We start from the raw sequence: 22,732 nt of genomic DNA on the forward strand, positions 1-22,732 counted from the left end.
ATATGTAAACTAGAAAATTAATCTAGTTCCCTGTCTGTTTCCCCTAGGAAATTGTATTAGTGGTGTTTTTTGGAACGGAGTATGTGATTCGCTTATGGTCAGCAGGATGCCGTAGTAAATATGTTGGATTATGGGGAAGGCTTCGTTTTGCTAGGAAGCCTATTTCTATCATTGGTAAGTATACATGGTTTGAACAATTGTCATAATTACTAAAAAAAAGCCACATTCCTATAAACACCTTGAACATTTAAAAAGAAATGGAGTTTCCCTAAAGATTCCAGCCAAGTTAGAATAAAAACATTTGTCTCTAGTATCTGCGCAGAACTGAACATTCTGAAGAATCTGTGGCATTGTTAGTTCCTTCTTTAAAAAGAAAATCTTTCAACTTGATTCTCTTTTCCAGAAAAGAGACTTTCCTTTGCAGTTGAACTGAAGTTTTGCCAGAAATAACAGAGTTGCATATAAGCCTGTCTCCCGAAATGGCTTCTATAACTTCAGCATTGCGCACATCTCGTAATAGCTGCAACTGTCTATTTTTAAACAAAACCAAATGACCTCTATATGTTTGGTCCATCTTAATATTTTAATGTTAGTTTGCTCTGCTTTTTGATTGAGCTACCTAGAGCACACTGGTGTGTGGCAGGTGACATGTAATTATAAACTATTATTTTCATGCTCGTAGGGTGAGGTTTTTTTTTCCAAAGGCACGTATGGAAGTTAGGCACCCAGCTGCCTTTGACTTTCAGTGGAAATTGGGTGTTTAACTGGCCTATGTGGCTTTTAAAATCTCCTTCTTAATTCCTTGAATGTTCTAGCTAGTAAAGATTTTCAGAATACTTGCCCTGCAGTTGTTATTTTTGCTATTATTTATCATATTTCTTATGGTAGCGCCTAGGAACCGTAGAAAATCAGGGTCCCACTCTGCTAGACACTGTACAAAGAGTAATAGACAGTGCTTTCCCTGAAGAATTTACAATTTAAATAGATAAGACAGAGAAAGGGGTTTAGTTATACTGGTGGGCATCCATATCTTCATGGGGATGACTGCAAAATTTTTATAGGCAATGGACAAAAATGCTGCACCCTAGTAATTCATAAGAGCACAGAATTGTTCATTTGTCCATGGTGGCTTAGCCTCTCTATGTCTATATTATGTAACTATATTCCATATGTGACTGTAAGTGTCATGCGCCTTTGACTGCTTCCCCAGTGCTCTGTCTGTTAATCCATCTCTCCTGAAATTACTACTAGCATTCCAAATCCCTGAGCAGCTTCAAACGGTGGCCATTTTTAAAAAGAACATGCTGTACAGTTGTTTCCTTCTTTTTCCAAAATGTGTACTTTTTCCCAAAATTACGCTTGCCTGAGCCCAAGCTTTACAGTGTCCTGCCCTAGAGCAATTACACTTTTAAGATACTTTAAGGATAGATATCTTTCAAACTGTGAGGATTTTATATGCCAGTTGTCACAATCCAGGGCAACTGACCCTGTATTCTCCCTTCCGTGATCCAACTAGGGCACTCAATCTAGGATCCTGGCTCCTCAGCTGTCATCTCTCTTGGGTAGAGACCGATGTCTCTCTCTTTTCTGAGCTGGGGTTTTCCAGGCAGCACAGTTCCCAGTCTACACTGTAAAAAGAAAAGGAGTACTTGTGGCACCTTAGAGACTAACCAATTTATTAGAGCATAAGCTTTCGTGAGCTACAGCTCACTTCATCAGATGCATATCGTGGAAACTGCAGCAGACTTTATATATACACAGAGAATATGAACCAATACCTCCTCCCACCCCACTGTCCTGCTGGTAATAGCTTATCTAAAGTGATCATCAGGTGGGCCATTTCCAGCACAAATCCAGGTTTTCTCACCCTCCACCCCCCCACACAAATTCACTCTCCTGCTGGTGATAGCCCATCCAAAGTGACAACTCTTTACACAATGTGCATGACAATCAAGTTGGGCTATTTCCTGCACAAATCCAGGTTTTCTCACATCCCCCCCACCCCTATACACAAACTCACTCTCCTGCTGGTAAAAGGTGCCACAAGTACTCCTTTTCTTTTTGCGAATACAGACTAACACGGCTGTTACTCTGAAGTCTACACTGTGATATCCCCAGCAAGACAGACTGCTTGCACTTTGCTTTCTCTCCAAAGGCTATGAACAGTGTAATTGCCAACGGTTACAAGTTACCCCACAGGTCTTTCTAAGCAAGCACCTTTGTTCTTAAGGTAAAAGTTTTACAGAGAAAACAATAAAAGAACCTACACACATACTAAAAGGCTTACCAGAGGTCACCCTAACTCTAACTTTGGACTCAGGTAGGTGTCATTCCTTCCAAACCTTCCCCAAGGATTGCCCCCCTCTTAGGACAGAAGGTCCAGTCCGTTTGCTGGATCAGAAGGAATGCCCGCAGTCAGTTTAAACTCAGACGGTTAATCCACAATCCTTTTTGTCTGTTGCTCCTTGGAAAATCCATTTTAAACTATATAAATATATGTGAGCCTCTCCAGGTGGTGGTTCCTCTCTGGACGTGTTACAACCTTAGTGAATTTGCCTAATCACCTCCCTCTTTTCTTAGTTCCTGGAGGAGCTGTGGTCATCCTCACCCAGGGAATTACATACAGTTTCTGGCCCACAATGATACATAAACTTAATACAGTAAGATCTCACAAAGATATCACAGGTAACTGCCTATCTGCCACAGCAGATAGAGCTTTATGCTATCAGAAGGGGATGATTCCCAACTTGCTATTGGTATGCAGGACTTGTTTCTATCCCGGGTAGGCTCCAAGATATCAGAACTTACATCCTGCCAATATTCTGTATAGTAAAGCTATTTTAGTTAGATTTTACAAGCCTCTAAAAAGCTATTAGTTACACTTTTCACTCTCTTCCAGGTCTCAACAGTTGGATTCATGTTACTAAGTCACCTGATTTTATAGATGAGAGAAGTGAACTGTGAACTGTGCCAGTACATTTTAAAAACAGCCATTAGAAAACACTGTAAAATACGTAGGGTATACAGAACATATCGTTAGGTTTTTTGACACACCATTGGAATGATCTGTCACATCTAGTTTTGCTGCTAATTAAAAGTTCAGCCATCCCTGACTCATGACAATAAAACCATTTTTATTACACCATTATGTATTTTCTTTCTACGTTACACCAGAGGTGTTGGGATATATAATCCTAAAACTTTATTTGGATGACTATCTAAAAATGTCACCCTTCTCACAGGTAAAATAATATCAGTGTTGAATTTAAATCACGATCTTATCAAAGCATTGCACGAAGCCTTGAACTCATTATCTTCACTTATTTTTATTTTCCAGATTTAATTGTAGTTGTTGCTTCAATGATTGTTCTTTGTGTGGGCTCCAAAGGTCAAGTCTTTGCAACCTCAGCTATCAGGTAATAATTTATCAATAATTGAAGAGAATGTTGTCTGTTTTGATAAAGGTTTATTATTCCGCTCTCTCCTCTCCCTGTAACAGTTCTTAAATTCTAGAAGTGATCGCCGCTTTGGCATCTCTGTTGACACAACAGATCAGATTTTGATCTCAGTTACCATGCACCAGAGTAGATCAGAGTAATCCCCTCACATCTTCCCACTTATAATAATGAAATTGTATATAATAAAACTAGAGCTTCACAAAAACTTAATCAACAAAGTAGCAATGATACACTCACATTTTGTTCATGTTTGCCAGCTAGTTGTATGGTTTTTACCAACTTTTTTTGCTTTTTGGATATCTACTGACTTTTTTAGGCTGTTCTTCGTAGTATATTTGGAGTTAGAGGTTGACTGTTGGAAAAGATATTGAGGGAATTTCCATGTGCCGACAATTGACTGAACATATCTCATGTGTTCAGGTGGGTCAGCCTGGCTGGTTTCTCTGAATGATGGGTTGAATTTTAGTTGCAGTGATGCTCTGTGACTGTGGTGGCTCTCTATTACAAAGCATATCCTGTAGTTGCTTGCTTAGAGCATTATTTCCATGATCATCTATGTAAAAGTTTCTGCAAACTCAAATTGTTCTCTTGCCCAGTAGATGAAAAGACCAAAGAAAATGTGGCTTTCTAGCTGTGGAAAGTCATCTGTTTCTGCCCATTCTGCTTCCCTTTTGGAACTCTTAAAAGATAGCACCAGATATATGAAGATCAGCCAGGGATCAGCCCTCTCCATAAAATCAGCCATCTCCATAATATTCACAATCTGTTTCTAGAATTCCTGAATCACTGGGAATTCCTGCCAACCATACAAGTGAAAGCCTATTCCCCTTCCCCCACAGCTGCTCACATTTGTCTAATAGGCTGAGCTGAATAAAAGATGGGGGAAAGGGAGGAACCTGTAAGCTTAATGTAGTAACCTGACAGTGATGTAATCAATGTCTTTTAATTTATCATTTAAAAAAAGCTTCCCCTCCCCCTGTATCACTTCTCTTGTATCCTCAGACCCTTGTAGTTTCACTTATTTAAAATTTGTATTCCAGGGGTATCCGCTTTCTGCAGATCCTACGAATGCTACATGTTGACCGACAGGGTGGCACATGGAGACTGTTGGGATCAGTAGTTTTCATACACAGACAAGTAAGTTAGATCTGACATAGGGACAATGCTTGAACAGAATAAGAAAACAATTTTTCTCGGTTAAAACCATTTTCAGGTCTTCTGTGTCACACCAGTGTACCTGAATTTGGTCATTATACTGCTACAGCATAGACAGCTATTATTCTTGAAAAAAAAACATATTGCAGGTTTGCAAAATTGAGGTCTGTGATTTGCCAGGAGCATTTAATATTAAGCTAAATTAACGGAGGGCTTGAGCTGCTGACCGTTATTGAACTCAAGTTCCCTTGTGATATGGCTCTAAAGAGAGAAACTGCAGAGGTTTGGTGCATCAGGAATTAGTTCTGATCCCCTTCTCTTTTGATTCCTTTCTGTGTCCAATACTGTGTCATCTGTGTGCCCAATTGCTGTGCAGGAGGAAATAGATTATAATTCACAGGTAATCACAGGGACATGTTTTTAACCAACTTATTTATTTCAAACATTATCCTATCATGTAAACACTATTATATAAAAGCATGGAATGTAGGCAGATGTCTTCTTGTTGCTAAATATATGAACTTAGGAACATGTGATGATTGGTTCAATTAATCAAACACTGTTGCTTTACTGTGTTTAAAGGACAACAGGTAAGTTCCCCAAGTGTAAAATTTTCACCTAAGTCCCATTTTCAAAAATGATTTGGGCACTTGGTAGCCTAACTTTCACTGAATTTCATTGACTTTCAGTGAGACTTAAGCTTCTAAGTGCCCCGATCTCTCAAAATTTTTACCTAACAGCTAATTTTCAATTGCAACACCACCAGCACTTACCAGGTTTATTGCAAAAGTCATGAACAGTTAGTTTGAAATCCAATATCTGTGACTGAAGCACACATACACTTCTGTAAAACACTGGGCCAGGTCCTCAGCTGAGTTCTACTGAGCTCACTGGAGCTAGGCTGATTTGCATCAGATGAAAAGTCTGATGATCTATTTGAATAAACTGCTGTAATTAACTTTTTTTTTTAACCATTTTAATTATTTTGTGCAAAAACTCCAGTGTCACATAGTTCAAAGCTCTTTAACAGTGGTTTTTATTTGTTTTTATTCTGCTTTCAGGAATTAATAACTACCTTGTATATTGGGTTTCTGGGCCTGATTTTTTCATCTTATTTTGTGTATTTGGCTGAAAAAGACGCTGTGAATGATTCAGGACAAACAGAGTTTGGCAGCTATGCAGATGCCCTGTGGTGGGGAGTCGTAAGTATGAAATATTTTGTAATATAAAATGACAGCGAACATCCTACATTGTTTACTAATAAAAAAAGTTCCAGTAAGTGTGGGAGAACAGAAGCCAAATTAAAATTGCCTCATTGCTACATTGTCATTCTTTTGATATCATGTGAGGTCAGCAGATAATGGTGCAGAAACAGTAAATTGTGGATATTTTATTTATTTTTAGAGTAGCAGCCGTGTAAGTCTGTATTTGCAAAAAGAAAAGGAGTACTTGTGGCCCTTAGAGACTAACAATGAAGTTGTAGCTCATGAAAGCTTATGCTCAAATAAATTTGTTAGTCTCTAAGGTGCCACAAGTACTCCTTTTATTTATTTTTATTAGTAAAGGGGAGTGAACTCTTTAAAATGATTTGGAACAATCAAGCCATGCACATAACTAACCTATACATGTGTTCTCATTACTTTTACCTTTCTGGTACCCTCGTATTGTTTGTTACATTAATTTGTTGTAACTTCTCTTAACATAGAGTTAGTTCCTTTTAGGTGTTTAGCACTCAAGCCCTAGCTTAGCTTTAAGCACGTTGGGTAATTCTTTTGAAGCCAGTAAGGCTACTCACATGCTGAAAATTAAGCATGTGTATTGGGGACAGTGTACTCAACACCTCTTAGGATCAAGCCCAGGCATTGTAAGCACTTTGGAGCAGGGAACATCCCTCTTCCTTTGTGTTTATACAGTGCCTAGCACAATGATACCCCGGTCTTGACCACCTAGTATCCTCTTGCATGTCTAATATATGGTATTTATAAGGTGCTACTTACCCTTATGTAAAAATAGTATCTAGGTGCTGCATAATTGGTATGAACATTTTAGAACACCCCTAAATACATGTTCTGCTGCTCTTGTGTTCTAAACATCATTCATTAGGCTGTGAAAGATGGGAAACTTTGTTCTTTTCAGCTACCTTAATGGTATGATTGATGGAATGATTCCATGGCACCTCTCAGCTAAGGCAAGAGGCAGAACTTAGGCCTACTGACTCCAGAGTTGTCCATTTGTTTGTTCCAATAAATGCACTAATTTTGTTGCATCTACTAATGATGATCTCTCTCTCTCTCTCTCTCTTTTATTGTCCTTTCAAATCACATATTAAATTGTTTATCAGCCATATTCTGAGAGTTCTATTTTGTACTTTCCTTTCTTTTCCCTCTCTGAATTATAAGAGTCTAGACTGAATTAGCAGACTGTCACAGTGGTTGCACTGTATGTCAAAAAGTACCTTTTTACCTGGTGGTACTTATCAGAAGGCTATAAAAGTGAGAGATGGAAATAACCTTTTAGATTATCCATGCCCTCTCTCTTTATTTCCTGGATGTGTCTTTGCTATTGCTGCATGACTGTTCTTAGTAAACGGAACCATCCTCATTAAGCATTCCAAATCCTTAAAAGGAATACATTGAATGGACATCACCAGCGATTCAGCATATGCATTTTCATAATGCCCTTTATTTTTGAATTCTTATCTTTTGAGGCTTTAAATCACATGGCAGACTTAGATTTTTAACAATAGAGAGACTAAGAAACTAGGGGTCACAGGAAGAAAAAATGTAGCACTGTATTTGTCTGACCTGTAATCTTGACCAGGAGGACATGTTCTTTCTTGAGATATATTTTTTTTAAAAATTGTTTTTGCTTGCGTTTTGTTTCCCAAATTTCTGCACATGGTACCACTTGCTTTTCCAGCACTAAAACATGTATTGATGAGCATGTCAACTGCAGGTCTCCTGCTGCTGAAGTGTATCCCTCTCATGAGTATCCGTGAAGTGTATCCCTCTCATGAGTCCACCAATTTATTATGCTACTTAGGCAGCTATTGCAAACTTTATAGCTTTTTCTCTTCCTGTCCACCAAGGCTACAACCTCTTCTAGGATCAGAAAACTTGCCATTCAGCACAAGGAAGTGGCAATTTGGCAAGTAATTTTTTTCAGGGCTTTCCTGACAATAAAGCATGTTTTTCTCCTCCTTCAGTGCCAGGTTCACATGACACTTAAATTAACACTTAAATTAACAGTGTCAGATGCAGCGACATCTCAATACATTCACCTTGATCTTAGCAATGAAAGTTGTACCTCTGCCAGGCATGACTGGTTCGCTAAAATTAGAGTAAAGCTTTTCTTAGCTGGAATGAGACCAATAAGCTTATAAAAATGTCGGCAGGCCTTGCTTTAGGGAATAAGATGATCAGCTGTGGGAGTAATACATACTGCTTCTCCCCCATCACCCTGATTATAACAAAGTTATGTATTTGGTACATTTCATAATGGGGAAATTCTTCTGCTGAAACCCCCATCAAAGTGCAGGACGTTGCTGGAGATATGGTTCTAGATTAGATGAATTCCCCAGTCCAAGTATTTTAATTTAACATATACTATTTCAATACCCTACTTAATCTCTAGTTGGAGAATGCTATAGTAATCTAGATTAGTTTTGGTAGAAATAAGGATAACAGTCAAGAGGTCTTAATCAAAGAGGAACAGTTGTAATTGCCTGGCCAGCCATATATGAAAAATACATCAGAGACCCCTGGCTGCTGACCAGTATGGCAAAGTAAAGCACAGGCATAGTCCTTGCATAATTGATAAGGACACTTCCCTTTTTCCCACTCCTCTGGATGCTTCCACCTACTTGTATGATGCATACATCTGCTTCCATATAGTCAACACTGAATTGCAGTCTTTCATCCCAGGCCCTGTCCCAGCGAGGCAAGGGACTGGAAAAAGAATAAAATTATAAAAGCTGGGTCTGATGGGTAGGGCATGCAAAGGAGATGAGTCACATCACCATACTGATGTCTACAACCCAGCGGAAGGACGATCCAACAGAGAGGAAAGATTGTCCAGTGGAAAAGTGGTCCCAGGCACGATCCCAAGCACTATCTATAGTTTTATGTGATCTCAGTAGCTATGCATCCTTGTTTTAAAACCAATAAAGGCAATGAAAGAAAAATATATGTTAAATACATTTTATAGACACCTGGTTCAGGTTAATTGTTAGGAGGTAATTGCTGGGCACAGTATCGGTACAGGCTTAGGGCTTATCTATTTAAACACTTAGTTCACAGCGAGCTGGTATGTAAACCTGCCCCATACTAATCTGCTGCGCATTGTGTCCATGTGAAGCTCCCTAATGTGCTTTAATCTACTCCCGTTTCAAAGTGGGGTGGATTCCAGCTGGCAATGCTTGCTGTGAACTAAGCGTTCACCTAGGCAAGCCCGTAGTTCCATGGCCTGGTTGGGGGAAAAAACAAGACCGAGAGGGATCTGGGAAACCTGGTTTCCATCACTGTGTTCTTGATGCCTTCAATAAAAAAAAACCTATGGAGTCAGGATGATGATCAGGGAGGCTGATGAAGAGAGATGATAGTTTGAGCATGTGAGGCCAGATTTCCAAGTGCTCAGCACACAGTAGCTCCAGCTGGGACACTCACAGCCAGTTTTTCAAAGCAGTTCAGTACCCCACCTTCTGAGCTCCTTTGAAAATTTGACCCCATCTATTTAAAACAGGGCAGCACTTCCCCTGCATGAGAGAAGCATTCACAATCGGTGTTTCTCATGAGCCAATAGTCTTTGCTTTGGCTAGCCATCAAGGATCTGGGTCATCTCCCACGTAGTTGTCACCTTTCTGAACACATGCAAATACAACGCTGGTGCACTTGAGAAGACTCTTCATGGCAAGTGCTGGGTAAGAGGTGCTCTGGTTTTATCACAGCCAGGATTTTTTTCCTTTTGACAAAAATAAGGAAAGAATGCACAATGTTGCTATTTTAGGGTGAATACTTTTCATTGGGCCTTCTGCTGAAAAACCTTCCTCAATTTGAATTTATTTTAGCATTTCATACTGTACCTGTTAGTCTGTGGCCTCCCTAGAGCAGCCTGAAGGTAATGTCCAGTATTATATAAAATTTTTGTGTCAGTTCAGCTTTGGAGGCAAGCAGATGCCGTTTAAGTTACCTTCTGCCAATTAACTTACGTTCTGACAGAAAAGTACTGTCATTTATGTATTACCAATGATTTATTATCTACATATAAAATACAAATACTGTGATCTAGAACAAAGAGAAAAATGGAGGAGGAGGGGGAAATCTAAACTATTGTGGCTAAGCTATTGTTCCTATCCCGATTTGTAATCTTGAAGATTTAATATATGGCTTCAAGAAAATGCCGAAAAAAATGTTCTCACAAATCTCACTTTCAGGAAACCTGTTTGTGTATTTCTTCCTTAGCCATTAAACTGAACCCAGCCTGGGGCAGATTTAGGGAGCTCTGCTTTTCATATCTGTTCCATGATACAGTATTTCCATCTCCCACATCTGAGCAAACCTCCTTCAGGGAAACCATGATGTAGATTGCCTTGGCTACCCCCTCTGATCATGAACACTATTTGCCCTGATCGACTACTGAACATACTTCTGCATGGATAATACAGTGCACCGATTCCTTTGAACTGCATTCTTAACGATTGTCTGCCAGGGGTCTCATTTAGTTGCAAAACGATTTCTGTCCTTTCTGTAAAATTCTTAGATATCTGCCTGCCTACTGTCTTCCTCTACACTGAGGGCCCAGTTCAGCATAACCATGTAAGTAATACCATCTGTTTAGCCATACGCATAAGCATTTGCTTAAATTCCATTGAAAGTCAGTTGGACTTAAGCACTCGCTTAAGTGCTTTTGCTAAACTAGGGTGGGAATTCCTTGCAGACTTAACTTTAAGCCATGCATAAAAGGTTTGCTGAATCAGGGCATAAGGTCTTCACAGATCAAGTTGGTTTCATCCATTTTAGTCATTTAATGGCAGGTGCACATACATTTTGGAACATTGCTTCACAAAAGGGAGCCTACATCATTTGGGGGCCTTCTTAAATACAATCTTAAAATCCAGAGTAGACTGTAACTTGAGTTCACTTTTGGACATGTAAGGAAAAACAAGTCCGTTTGTTATTTGCAGACTGTACTAAGGGGGGAGACTGGGCTCACCTCCACCCCCTTCTAATCTTCTCTGGGTGTTGTAGGTTCTTTGAGCATGAGTTTAGATTTCAAAATGCTGCTTCCTTGGGATTTATGCATCTTGTCTCTGAACTTTGATTTTATGGGCAGTTCAAGTGGCCTTTAATCCTCACTTGGTAAAGACCTGTGGTGTGGGATTGGTTTTCTCTGTTTCTTTCAAAATTCTTGCGAGCAAAATATCGATAAAGGAACTTTTGTATGTAATGAGCATCACCTTTCTTCCAAGATCTTTGCAATTGTGTTAAAAAGATACCAAAGAGCTAGAAGACAATTCTGGCTAGTAACATTCAAATAGTTTTTAGAAACTGATCTTCCATTTCAATGAAAAATAAAGAAATGCTTTATAACTAGAAATTGATCACCTTTTAGGCCAGATTTTAAACTGTCATAACTTCATAGACTTCAGCTGAGCCAAGACAATTTATATAAATTGAGTATCTGGATGTACATGGTTAGCTTTTCCAATTGAATGAACTGTTTTTACAAGGTGCTATGTAGGGTCTAGATGTTTGTACTAGGTTGAAATGAACCACATTGCATTTTCAGTGTGACCTAGCTAGAATTCTAACAGGGCTGCTTTAATATATTTCACAAGCAGGTCCCTGAATTCTAGGCATGGCTCCCGTACCCCTTCTGCAAGGCATTTGACTTGGTGCCATTTTGATTAAAAACTAGAATGATATAAAATTAACTTGTCCCATAGATTAAAAGCTGGCTAACTCATAGGTCTCAAAATATAACTGTAAACGTGAAATCACCAATGAGCGGGTTCTAATGGGGTCTGGTAGGGTTCAATCTTTGGCTCTCTTATTTAACGTTTTTATCAATGCCCTGGAAGAAAACAAATTCATCACTGATAAAGTTTCCAGGTGATACAAAAATTGGGAGAATGGTAAATAATGAAGAGGGCATTTCACTGATACAAAGTGATCTGAATCACTTGGTACACTGGGCACAAGCACGTGCTATGCATTTTAATAGGGCTAAATGTAAATGTATCCCTCTAGAAACAAAAAATGTAGGCTGTATATGTTTGGGTGCTCTATCCTGAGAAGCAGTGACTCTGAAAAAAGCTTTGAGGATTGTGGTGGATAATCAGCTGAACATGAGTTCCCAGTGTGATGCACTGGCCGAAAGGACTAATGCAATCATAACCTTGAATAGCAGTAGAGAGGTTATTTTATCTCTTTGTCACTGGTAAGACTGCTACTGGGATACCATGTCCAATTCTGGCTCCCACAATTCATGAAGGATGTTGATAAATTGGAGAGGGTTCAGAGAAGAGCCACAAGAATGGTTAAAGGATTAGAAAAAATGCTTTATACTGATAGATTCAAGGAGATCAGTCTATTTAGCTTAACAACGTGAAGGTTAAGGGGTGACTAGATTGCAGTCTGTAAATATCTACATGGGGAACAAATATTTAATAATGGGCTCTTCAGTCTAGTAGAGAAAAGGTATGATACGATCCAGTGACTGGAAGCTGATGCGAGACAAATACAGGCTGGAAATGAAGTGTATATTTTCAACAATGAGGGTAATTAACCATTGAAACAATTTACCAAGTGTTGTAGTGGATTCTCCATCAGAGACCATTTTTAAATCAAGAATGGACGTTTTTTTAAAAGATCTACTCTAGGAATTATTTTGGAGAAGTTCTGTGACCTGTGTTATACAGATCAGATTAGTTGATCACAATGTTTGCCTTCGGCCTTGGGAATCCATGAATCCATGACTATATGATACTTGACTATCTTGCATAAATAAAACTGCCCTTTTCTCTTGTTTCTCTTAACTCTGAGTCATTTATATAGTGCCTTTTCTTTTCACTATAAATATTATTACATCATTAAGTATAGTAAAGTAAAAATATGGAATGGAAGAAATTATCTGTAGAATTTTCCCCACACCCTTCACAAACTATTATCAGAATCTCTTCATATGTAGGTTTCAGAGTAGCAGCCATATTGGTCTGTATCCGCAAAAAGAAAAGGAGGACTTGTGGCACCTTAGAGACTAACAAATTCATATGTAGCAAACTTTTTCTCAAACTTTTCCTTTGATCGTGCAGATGAGATTTAGAAGATACTACTCGGATTGGCTGCTTTACTTTCTGTTTATGGGTCATGCCAGTAGAACCATGCCAGAGAGAGATTAAATGCAGTTATTCACAGGTCTTTCATGTAGAAACTGGGCTTTGCACAAAATCATCAAAGTTAGGTAATAGAAACTCTCTGTTACTTGTAGATTTCAAGAATCATGTGCTCAAATTCAACACTGGAGAATTCAAATCCAGTATATGGTGCTAGCTGTTGACTTTGTGCATATACGCTGATTAATGGTGGTCAGCAGATATCCACTGTTTCCCATTTATTTGATTAGTAACTGTGGGTTGGCATGCTGCAGTCTCTCAAACAATGAAAGTGGATATCTGTGTACTATTAAAATCTAAACAAGTAACAATGGATTAATTATCCGGCTTGGATACAAAGCTGCCTGTATTCCCTGTGGGTTTTACTGCCTGTGTGTGTGCACAGCCATAAGATCATTTGTGTGTGTGTGTATTAGAATCAAGCCATTTACTTCTGAATAAAAATAATCGTAACACTGCAAGCAATAAATCATCAATGCATTTTTGCAAAATTTTCTTTTAAAGAATATGGATTTATAAATCTGAAACCTGCTGGGAGGTTTTAAAATCTTTGTTAAGATTAATTTCCTTTAGTTTAGTCACCCTATATTCTGGGGGGGAGGGGGAACAAACAAAAAAAATACCCTGAATCTTTCCTCACATCATTATTAATACAGTACAATGAAACTTACTTTTCTGTGATGTCTTTCATTACAAATAATAAGGAAAAAAATCAGGTCTCTCTCAAGCTCTGTGACTGTTGAAGGTAAGGTGGTGAAACCTTGTACCAGCCTCTCTTTCACAGTGCAGAGAAAATAACTTTGGTGCATGCACAGACAAGCCCAAAGCTTTTATCTAGTTTCCAGCATGCAAACTCTAGCATACCTCTTTGTGCTGCCAGATCTCCCAAGCTAAGTAGTTTCAGACTTGGTCGCTATTTGGATAGGAGACCTACAAACAACAGCTAGGTTTTGTATGAAGTGATGTAGATAATTGATAAGGTGACACACTTTCCTCTGAGTCAGCTCTGAATTCATGCCAAGTTTGATGTTAGGGGACACTGAGGCGCTGTCTTTTGGAAGAAACATAAAATCAGACTGATGAAATTAAGTTATTGTTTGAACAGAGATTTTTGCTTATTTGCTTGCCTGCAGATTAGAGAGTTAGAACCAGTTTGCTGCGAAATTTAAAATGGGATGCGTGAATCTCTGTACTTATAATTAAGCCATAGACTTCTTCAGTTCCACAACTACATTCAAAAATATTTTTATTTGTTTTGTGATGGGATTTTTAAATTAGGACTTTATAAAATGGTCAATGGCTTTATCGTTCAGCCTTTGATCCAGTTCATGATCAAAGGATCTTGTGATCATCTTAATGAAAGTCACATAATTCATGTATCAGAGTAGCAACCGTGTTAGTCTGTATTTGCAAAAAGAACAGGAGTACTTGTGGCACCTTAGAGACTAACAAATTTATTTGAGCATAAGCTTTCGTGGGCTAAAACCCACTTCATCGGATGCATGCAGTGGAAAATAACAGTAGGAAGATATATAGATATATATATATATACACAAAGAGAACTTGAAACAATGGGTGTTATCATACACACTATAACGAGAGTGATCAGTTAAGGTGAGCTATTACTTATTTTCTTTGTTGGGCCTGTCCTGGAGTGGGTGACTTCTGGGTACTTTTCTGGCTCTGTCAATCTATTTCTTCTCTTCAGCAGGTGGGTATTGTAGTTGTAAGAACGCTTGATAGAGATCTTGTAGGTGTTTGTCTCTGTCTGAGGGGTTGGAGCAAATGCGGTTGTATCGCAGAGCTTGGCTGTAGAGAATGGATCGTGTGGTGTGGTCTGGATGAAAGCTGGAGGCATGTAGGTCAGAACAGCGGCCAGTAGGTTTCCAGTATAGGGTGGTGTTTATGTGACTATCGCTTATTAGCACTGTAGTGTCCAGGAAGTGGATCTCTTGTGTGGACTGGTCCAGGCTGAGGTTGATGGTGGGATGGAAATTCATGTAGACCATTTGATATTTTGGAACTGCTACACAGATCGCTGACGATCAGCTATGCTGGGTTATAGATCTGCTGAGTCTGGAGAATTTTTTTTCTTCATGATATCTGCTGAGTTGGGATAAAACCCCTGATTTTCATCAGAGATTACTTAATCAAGCCTAGGTGAAAGGCCTAGCAAGGAATGCCAACTTTCTAATTGCACAAACCCAAACACCCTTGCCATGCCCCTGTACCTCCCCTTCTCTGAGGCCCTGCCCCTCGCTCTCCCCCACCCTCACTCACTTTCACTGGGATGGGGCAGGGGGTTGGGGTGAGGGTGCCCGCTCTGGGCTGAGAGGTGGGGCTGAGGGGCTTGGAGTGTGGGAGAGGGATCCAGGCTGGGGCAGGGGGTTGGGGTTCAGGCTATGGGAGGGAGTTTGGATGTGGGAGGGGGCTCAGGGCTGGAGGTGAGGGCTCTGCCTGCGGGTGCGGGATTTGGGGTGGGCCAGGGATGAGGGGTTTGGGGTACAGGAGGAGGCTCCGGGCTGAGGCCAAGAGGTTTGGAGTGAGGGAGGGGGTGCAGAAAGGAGTGTGGGCTCTGGCAGGGGGTTTGGGTGCTGGAGGGGGCTCAGGGCTAGGACAGGAGGTTGGGGTGCAGGAGAGGGTGGGGGCAGTGTGAAGAGATCCCCTGGCCACCCCTGCACCTAGGAGCCAGAGGGACATGCCCGTCACTTCCGGGAGCTGTGCGGAGCCAGGGGATGCAGGGAGCCTGCCTTAGCCCCGCTGTGCCACCAACCGGACTTTTAGCAGCCTAATATCTCCCTGATTGCTTTCAATAGCCACTGGGAGATCGACGCCGATTGCAGTAGACTACCAGCCAATCCAGGAGGGTTGGCAACCCTACTTATAACTCTGATGGGAAGTACCTTATTCATGGAACTTCACTACAAGATGAGCTGCTAGGGAGAGGCATGACCATGAAAAGTGGCAACAGGAGCTGATTCAGTGTCCTTTCCTGTACCACCACAGTGATAGCAGCCTTGTCTCAATTCTGAGATTACTCCATGAATGTTAGCTTCATTTTGGCTCTGAGTCCCACACTGTTTTCCAAAGGGTGATGATGGCAGACTGATTTGTGTTCCTGAGGGATAGACTAGAAAAAGTCTACAATTAACTTGTTTTGTACCTATTAAAATTACTTTGATGCATTTCTTACCTGAGGATTTTTCTCTGAGACTGCAAATGTGCTTGAAACACTTTTTAATGAAGAGAAGAATTATCTGTTTATACATCCTTGCTCAAAGAAAGACACTTTAGTCAGTGTTTTAACATTGACCAGTTCCTCTCGTTAGCATATGTCCTTAATACTGGCTTTAACCAATTGGATATTAGGAACTTATCAACTGAACTTAACTAAATAAGTCTTTCCTGTGAAGCAATGTAATTATGCCTGTGATAAAGCCATATCCTCAGGCCCTAAGTTAGCAGCAGAGCAGGTCTCAGTCGTTCTACCTATAACAGTGCTGTAAAACTAACAAGCTGACAGTTATTAAAACATTGCCTTCACTTTTAGTATCATATTACAATACCAATTTTGAGTGAACAAAGTATAATTCACACACTACCAGGAGGTGGATATAAATATTTTCTGCAGTTGAAAAATGTGCTCATTTGTATTTTTACCATGAGTTTTTAAAAACAAAAAGATACACTTGAAATATCTAGAAGAGTATACTTTGCCTTACACGCAAACCAAGCCTGATTCCCATAGTTGATTTCAACAAAGTTTGAGTGCTCAGCAAGAGGAGCTAGAGTGCTCAGAACTTTTTAAAATCAAGTAATTTATGCTTAGTATAATTTTCATTCTAGCATTTTTATATATTAATACAGTACAATGTAATAATTATGCAGATACTACTCTGAACTTTGTTTAACTGTGTAATGTTGGACAGTTAGAGGGTTACGCTAACATCTTTAACTCTCTGTACCCATTTATTCCATCAAAATTAACACAACAGCATCTAACCTGCTTGGGTCCTTTTGAAAATCTCACTGAGACCCTATCTGCATTATTAAGCAACTAAATACTTTTGAAAATCTGGCACAAGTTCCTTGCCCATCTTTGCTGTTACTCCTGTTACAAGACAGGAGTAACCTGATGAATGCATAACAGCAATGTCATTAATTCAAGATCAGGTTCCCCTGAGTTCTGTCCAGCACACCACCTTTTACCTTGCATTTATTAATACACCTTGCATTGTTCAGGGATAACCCCTTAATGTATTTTTGCAGAGGTGGGAACAAGTTTGGAAATATGCTACATTTCTGTTTAGTTAAATATTGGGTATTTTGTGGGTTTTTATAAATTTTTTTAAAATAAGTATATTTTAGGGATTGTGTAGTTGTGACCTGCAGTGAATCTGAAGCATAAGTGAGTTGCTAAATGCTCATTTCTATAATGCATCTTTTACCTAGGTAAAAACATTAAGAAATTGCATTCTCAGGTGTTTCATAATTCAGTTCATAATTGAATTCATTTTGGGGAGCAAATATGATCGTTGGCATAAAATACAGTTAATAGCTGGCAACCACTGACACAAAAATACAGCACATTTCCATTTGGAGTTTATTACTTATCATTATTTGTCTTAAAGATAACAGGACAGACAAAGGATGGGAGGGGAAGCAAGGCAGGGGGAGGTGAAGTGACTTGTTGAAGGTCATTGCCCAAGTTAATGGTATAGCTTGGATTAGGACCCACATCCCCAGTTTTCCAGTCCAGTGACATATCATGAGAACATGTAGCCTACAGATAAAAGTAGCCGACAGAATGCCAAATATCCAAACTTGGAAGTGGTTTGTGACCTGCGAGAATTTTAATTGCTCTTGGAGGCTGAATTTACACCTACTGCACTGTTGTTGTTGTATTAGATACCATTATTTCTGCAGCGCACAGGAGAAAGCCTTGACTTCCTGTAAACAATGACTTGGTGCAGACTTAATAAGCCTCACTATGCTACATCAGTATTGTGGTAATCTTCACATCAGTGTTGTGAAAACCTAACTTCCAGGTGTTTCCTCTGTGTGGCGTGTTGTTTGTAGTTAGTACTGATGTACTAAGTGAATTAGGCTGCGTTTTAGGGATTTGTTGCTGTGCAGAAATCACTCCAGTTTGGCCCTTGCTGCTTACATCAATACTATGTGCTAATAAATCTCACAATTACCTCGTATGGTATTGTACAAATTCACTGCATGTGTCCTTAGCATGAGCCATGAAGTAGTCTTAGCAGATATCTCCTGCATGTAAATAAAATCAGCAGTTCAGTCTTGAGCAGAACTGGGCTGGCAGTGTTTCCTGAAGGAAGAGCAAGCCCATGGCCCAGCAATTTCATGTACTGTAAAGTTTTCCAAGTCATGAAGACTTAAATTAATGCTTGTACTTTGCAACATGTTAACATGTACTTTGTTGTAATTCAATTTCCTGTACCTTTTCATTCTTCTGTGAATGAGGAAGCAGGCACAGAGAGGTAAATTGACTTCCCTAAGATCACACAGATAGTGGGAAAGATGGGAGTAGATCCAATGTCTAATGACTTCCAGTTGCTTTCTCTGCCCAAAATAAGGGGTCTTCCTGTCTAAAAATATATAATAAATAGCAATGTCATTTTACAATGCCGAAACATAGTCTCCCTTAGAGGTTAAGAAATCTGAGCATCAAACATCCCAGTTTCTCAAGGGTGGAGGGATAGCTCAGTGGGTTGAGTATTGGCCTGCTAAACCCAGGGTTGTGAGTTCAATCCTTGAAGGGGTCATTTAGGGATCGGGGGGAAAAATTGGGGGTTGGTCCTGCTTTGAGCAGGGGGTTAGACTAGATGATCTCCTGAGGTCCCTTCCAACCCTGATATTCTATGATTCAACCAGGTTGATATCACAACCACCATAGGTTGGAATGACCATCTGAATCTTTCAGGGCACTCCACTGCTTCTATATACAACTCTGTTAGTATATATTAAAATAAGAACCCGTGACTGAGGACAAGTTTATTGAGAGATCCTGTCAAAGCCTAATGAAAATATTAGAAGCAGTTTAGAACCCAATCCTGCAACTTGTTGCATGTGGATAGACAGCTGCAGCCTCATGAAGCCCTATTGTTTTGCATATCCTGTGTGTGACAAGCCCCAGGATTATGACCTTAATTTGAAAATATGCTTTATTTAAGAGTACCAAATATTAGTTTCAAATATTTATAACCCTGAAAAATGCCCTAGACAGGTTTTATATAAACACCTAGATAGAAAAAAATTAGTACATTTGGTTGAAGAAATGGAGGAAAAAAATGCTATTGGAAGTTACAGTGTTGGAAGTGTTTCTGTACTATTGTCTGTCCAAGCTGACTGGGTTTTTCCATTCAAACTTTTCGTGGGCATTATCTTTTTATAGACTTTTTTCCCCAAAACAAGAATTTTCACAAATGAAAAGCTTCAATTTGGAAAAATCCTACAATGTGTGACTAAGCTAATCCATTAAACATGGCAATGCAACCTTTCTTCCCCTTCCCCCAAAAAACAAAACAAAAAGCCTTGAAAATGAAAAAATGAAAACAACTCCCCCGAAACAGCAAACACACACCAAAAAATAGCAGAGAGAGTGAGAGAAGAAAAAACTGAAGAACAGACTAAATTCTCATCAAATTTCCATCCATATTTTTTTAAATGAAAATTTTCAAATGAAACCAAAATAGTTTTGCAGAAATTTTCATTTTTTAAAGAAGGGTACTTTCTTACATTTTTTGTGTGTGTGGAAAAACTTTTGATCAGAGCTACAATTTAATGGCAACATAGTATAGTTCTTAATGTAAATAAATGCTTTGTGCAAAAAATAGACTTGTGCATAATTTTGTACCTCTGATTGTAACCAACTGGCTATGCATGTCAAAAAAATGAATGAAGGCTATGTTAATATTTTTTTTAATGCCATATGTACTTCTTTTTACAGGTGACTGTTACAACTATTGGTTATGGGGATAAGGTACCTCAGACATGGATAGGAAAGACCATTGCATCTTGTTTTTCCGTGTTTGCTATCTCATTTTTTGCCCTTCCTGCGGTAGGTTCTCTTGTGGGTTTTTTTCTGACAGTTTGTTCTTAAATGAATTAATGGACCATTAAATGAATTAAAGGACCTTAAATGAATTAAAGGACCATTGCATCTTTTATGAATAATATCTTCAGCTTGCCAACATTTTTTTTAAAATATCAAAAGTAGCTAAAAAGAATTTTTATGCTTCCTTATCAATTTTATATAGTGTTCTATTTACTGCAGTCTACATTTGCTAGAGTTCTCTTCTAAACAGTTTTTTTAGCCTGAAAATGAAAGTTTAAATGAGAATACCTTTCTCTTCAGGTTTTAGAGGTGTACAATACATTGAATTCACATGGTAATCATTTTTGTGAGTGCACTAATGCTGATGTTTTAGTTTTGTAAAGCCCCAGTACATCATAAGCACTTCAGCATGTGCTTAAGTGTCATTGAAGTCAATGGGTTTAAATACTCTGCTGAATAGGGATGAATTTAAGCATGTGCTTTGCTGAATCACGAAATTTAAACCTTTATTAGAATATACATAGAAGTGTCTTAACAGGTATAAACTTGCATTATTTTTGTCTGTTCTTTTCCATTCTTACCTTCACCCCCCTTTCTACTACTGAGAAATGACCTTTGATAAATAAATGACTTGTAAAGCTATTTCTTTGATCTTGATTTTTTTCTGAATTTAATGTCTTCAGGGATGTTTTTAAAGTAATTATTCTGACGTCTTTATCTCCACGAACATGCTTATAACTTGCCTGTCAGTTTTTCCAGTTAGTTGTAGCTGTAAAATAAACTTATTTTCAGTGTTGTTTTGATACAAAGAAGAAATAATTAATCTGTTTTTTGCATAGGACAACTAACAAAAGTTAGGTGTTGTCCTCCCGGTAATAATAATTGGTTCATAATAAGCATTTTATGCGTCTACCTTGTCCTAAGAGTGTGGTCAAAAAGAAATACTAATGCAGCTAAACACAACTGGAATGGGTCTTTGGGTCTAGTGCAAACCCTTAATAATTCCAAAACTAAATGTAGCATGGGTCACTTGTTTAATCGTCATTGCCTCTGTGACCTCTGTTAAATGAATTTCAGAGAGAACAAAATGCATTTCCTATTAATTTCTAACTGGAACATTTGATGAGCGGCAGAGTTCAGTACAGTAAAGCCAAGGTAGCCAGCTGCCCTGTTGTCTTACATTGGCTTAATTAGAACCCACTATTCTCTAGTGGTGTAGTTCCAGGTGTAACAGTGGTAGAGGCCATAGTGTAAACAGGTCTCAGTTGTATTTACCACTGTGTTGATAAACCTGACATTAAATGTCTCCACAGAGGAGGTGATAACTAAACAAGTGAACTGGACTATGCTTACTTTTGGAATGGTTTACTAGACCTCATATATTAATTGCTCTTGAGTCGGGTCAGATGACATGGCGGTAAACTCACCTGAGTCCTGAAAACACTTCAGCGTCCACCGTTGCTACCACTGGTGGAGAATCATAGGCCCCAATTTCCCTACAATAGACGCCTCCAAAGAGGCTTGCTTATGACTTAATAATACATGGACTTTTCATCACACTGAAGGGGTAGGCAAATCAGGGTAAAAACACGCTTTCAGATTTGACTCTTCATCTGCACAAGGATTTATGTGGTTTTCAGACTGTGTAATACCATCTACACTTATTCTCTAGAGGGTTGATCCAAAGCTGAAAGATTCCCATTGACTTGTATGGGCTTTGGATCAGGCCACAAAAGAACTATCATTTTAAGTTCCAAGAAGAAATACTAACCGAGACTGAAAATATGTCTGTTTGCATATTAAGTCATTTCCCCTAAATAATTAGCTAAGTTGTTTATGATGCTGAATAAAACTTTATTAATATGATGTAATTTGGCCAGAGTGTTGAAATATTTTTTTTTCTGAACGTTAGATCTTTATTTTCTTTTTTCCCTTAGGGAATTCTCGGTTCAGGCTTTGCCTTGAAGGTACAACAGAAACAAAGACAGAAACACTTTAACCGTCAAATCCCAGCTGCTGCGTCTCTCATTCAGGTACCTGGACTGCTATATTTTAAATGCATTAATTTTCTCCCTTTTATTTCAGGCTGTTTTTTTTTCAAAGCTGCCTGAAGGATTTGGACACCAAATTCCCATTAAAAATTAATTGGGAATCCAGATCTCCTAAGTGACTCTGAAAATCCCATCCTTAAAGGGAAAATCGTGGCCAGAGCAATTGGAACTATTCTTCACAAAAGACAGTGCAAACAGTTCAGATCAGCTGTTTTGAATTTCTTGCAGAAAAATATCCTGTGATGGTGGTTTGTTTGATACAAGAGTTGTTAGAGCTGATCACCAGTACTCTCATACATCTTGCAGCAACTACAAAGTAGAGCTCTGCAGTTCCCAAAATTTCTATCCTGCAGAAAATTTTGCATTTCAATAAAAAAACAAAATGAACAAACCAGAACCTATTACAAATCCAAACAAAAGGTCAGTTATGCAAAATTTTCCATGGGACGAACACTTTCAAAAAATTCCAATTTGGAGGAACTAAAATGGAATTTTTCAAAAATTTCTGGTCTGAGCTCTCTGGGCTCCTGGGAACCCAGCTCATCTGAGGAGCCCAGACAGCCTACCAGGTAAATTGTCATGGAGATTGGGAACT

The 22,732-nt window shown here is 38.9% G+C and overlaps 1 protein-coding gene across 4 annotated transcripts in view; it reads left to right on the forward strand.

Annotated features, from left to right (window-relative positions):
• Positions 1-22,732, forward strand: part of KCNQ1 (potassium voltage-gated channel subfamily Q member 1) — a 539,776-nt gene that overhangs the window by 149,195 nt on the left and 367,849 nt on the right. For all 4 annotated transcript variants that reach the window (XR_013635917.1, XR_013635918.1, XM_073347266.2 and 1 more), the window contains exons 3-8: positions 48-174; positions 3,338-3,416; positions 4,499-4,595; positions 5,675-5,815; positions 19,979-20,089; positions 22,024-22,119. Coding sequence is in view for 2 of the 4 variants with exons in the window: in XM_073347266.2 (XP_073203367.1) it covers positions 48-174; positions 3,338-3,416; positions 4,499-4,595; positions 5,675-5,815; positions 19,979-20,089; positions 22,024-22,119 (651 nt within the window). In the remaining 2 variants the exon portion in view is untranslated. The remainder of the gene's footprint in view (positions 1-47; positions 175-3,337; positions 3,417-4,498; positions 4,596-5,674; positions 5,816-19,978; positions 20,090-22,023; positions 22,120-22,732) is intronic.

Source organism: Lepidochelys kempii, chromosome 6 (genome assembly GCF_965140285.1).
Source record: "Lepidochelys kempii isolate rLepKem1 chromosome 6, rLepKem1.hap1, whole genome shotgun sequence".
In the NCBI taxonomy this organism is placed as follows: Eukaryota; Metazoa; Chordata; order Testudines; family Cheloniidae; genus Lepidochelys; species Lepidochelys kempii.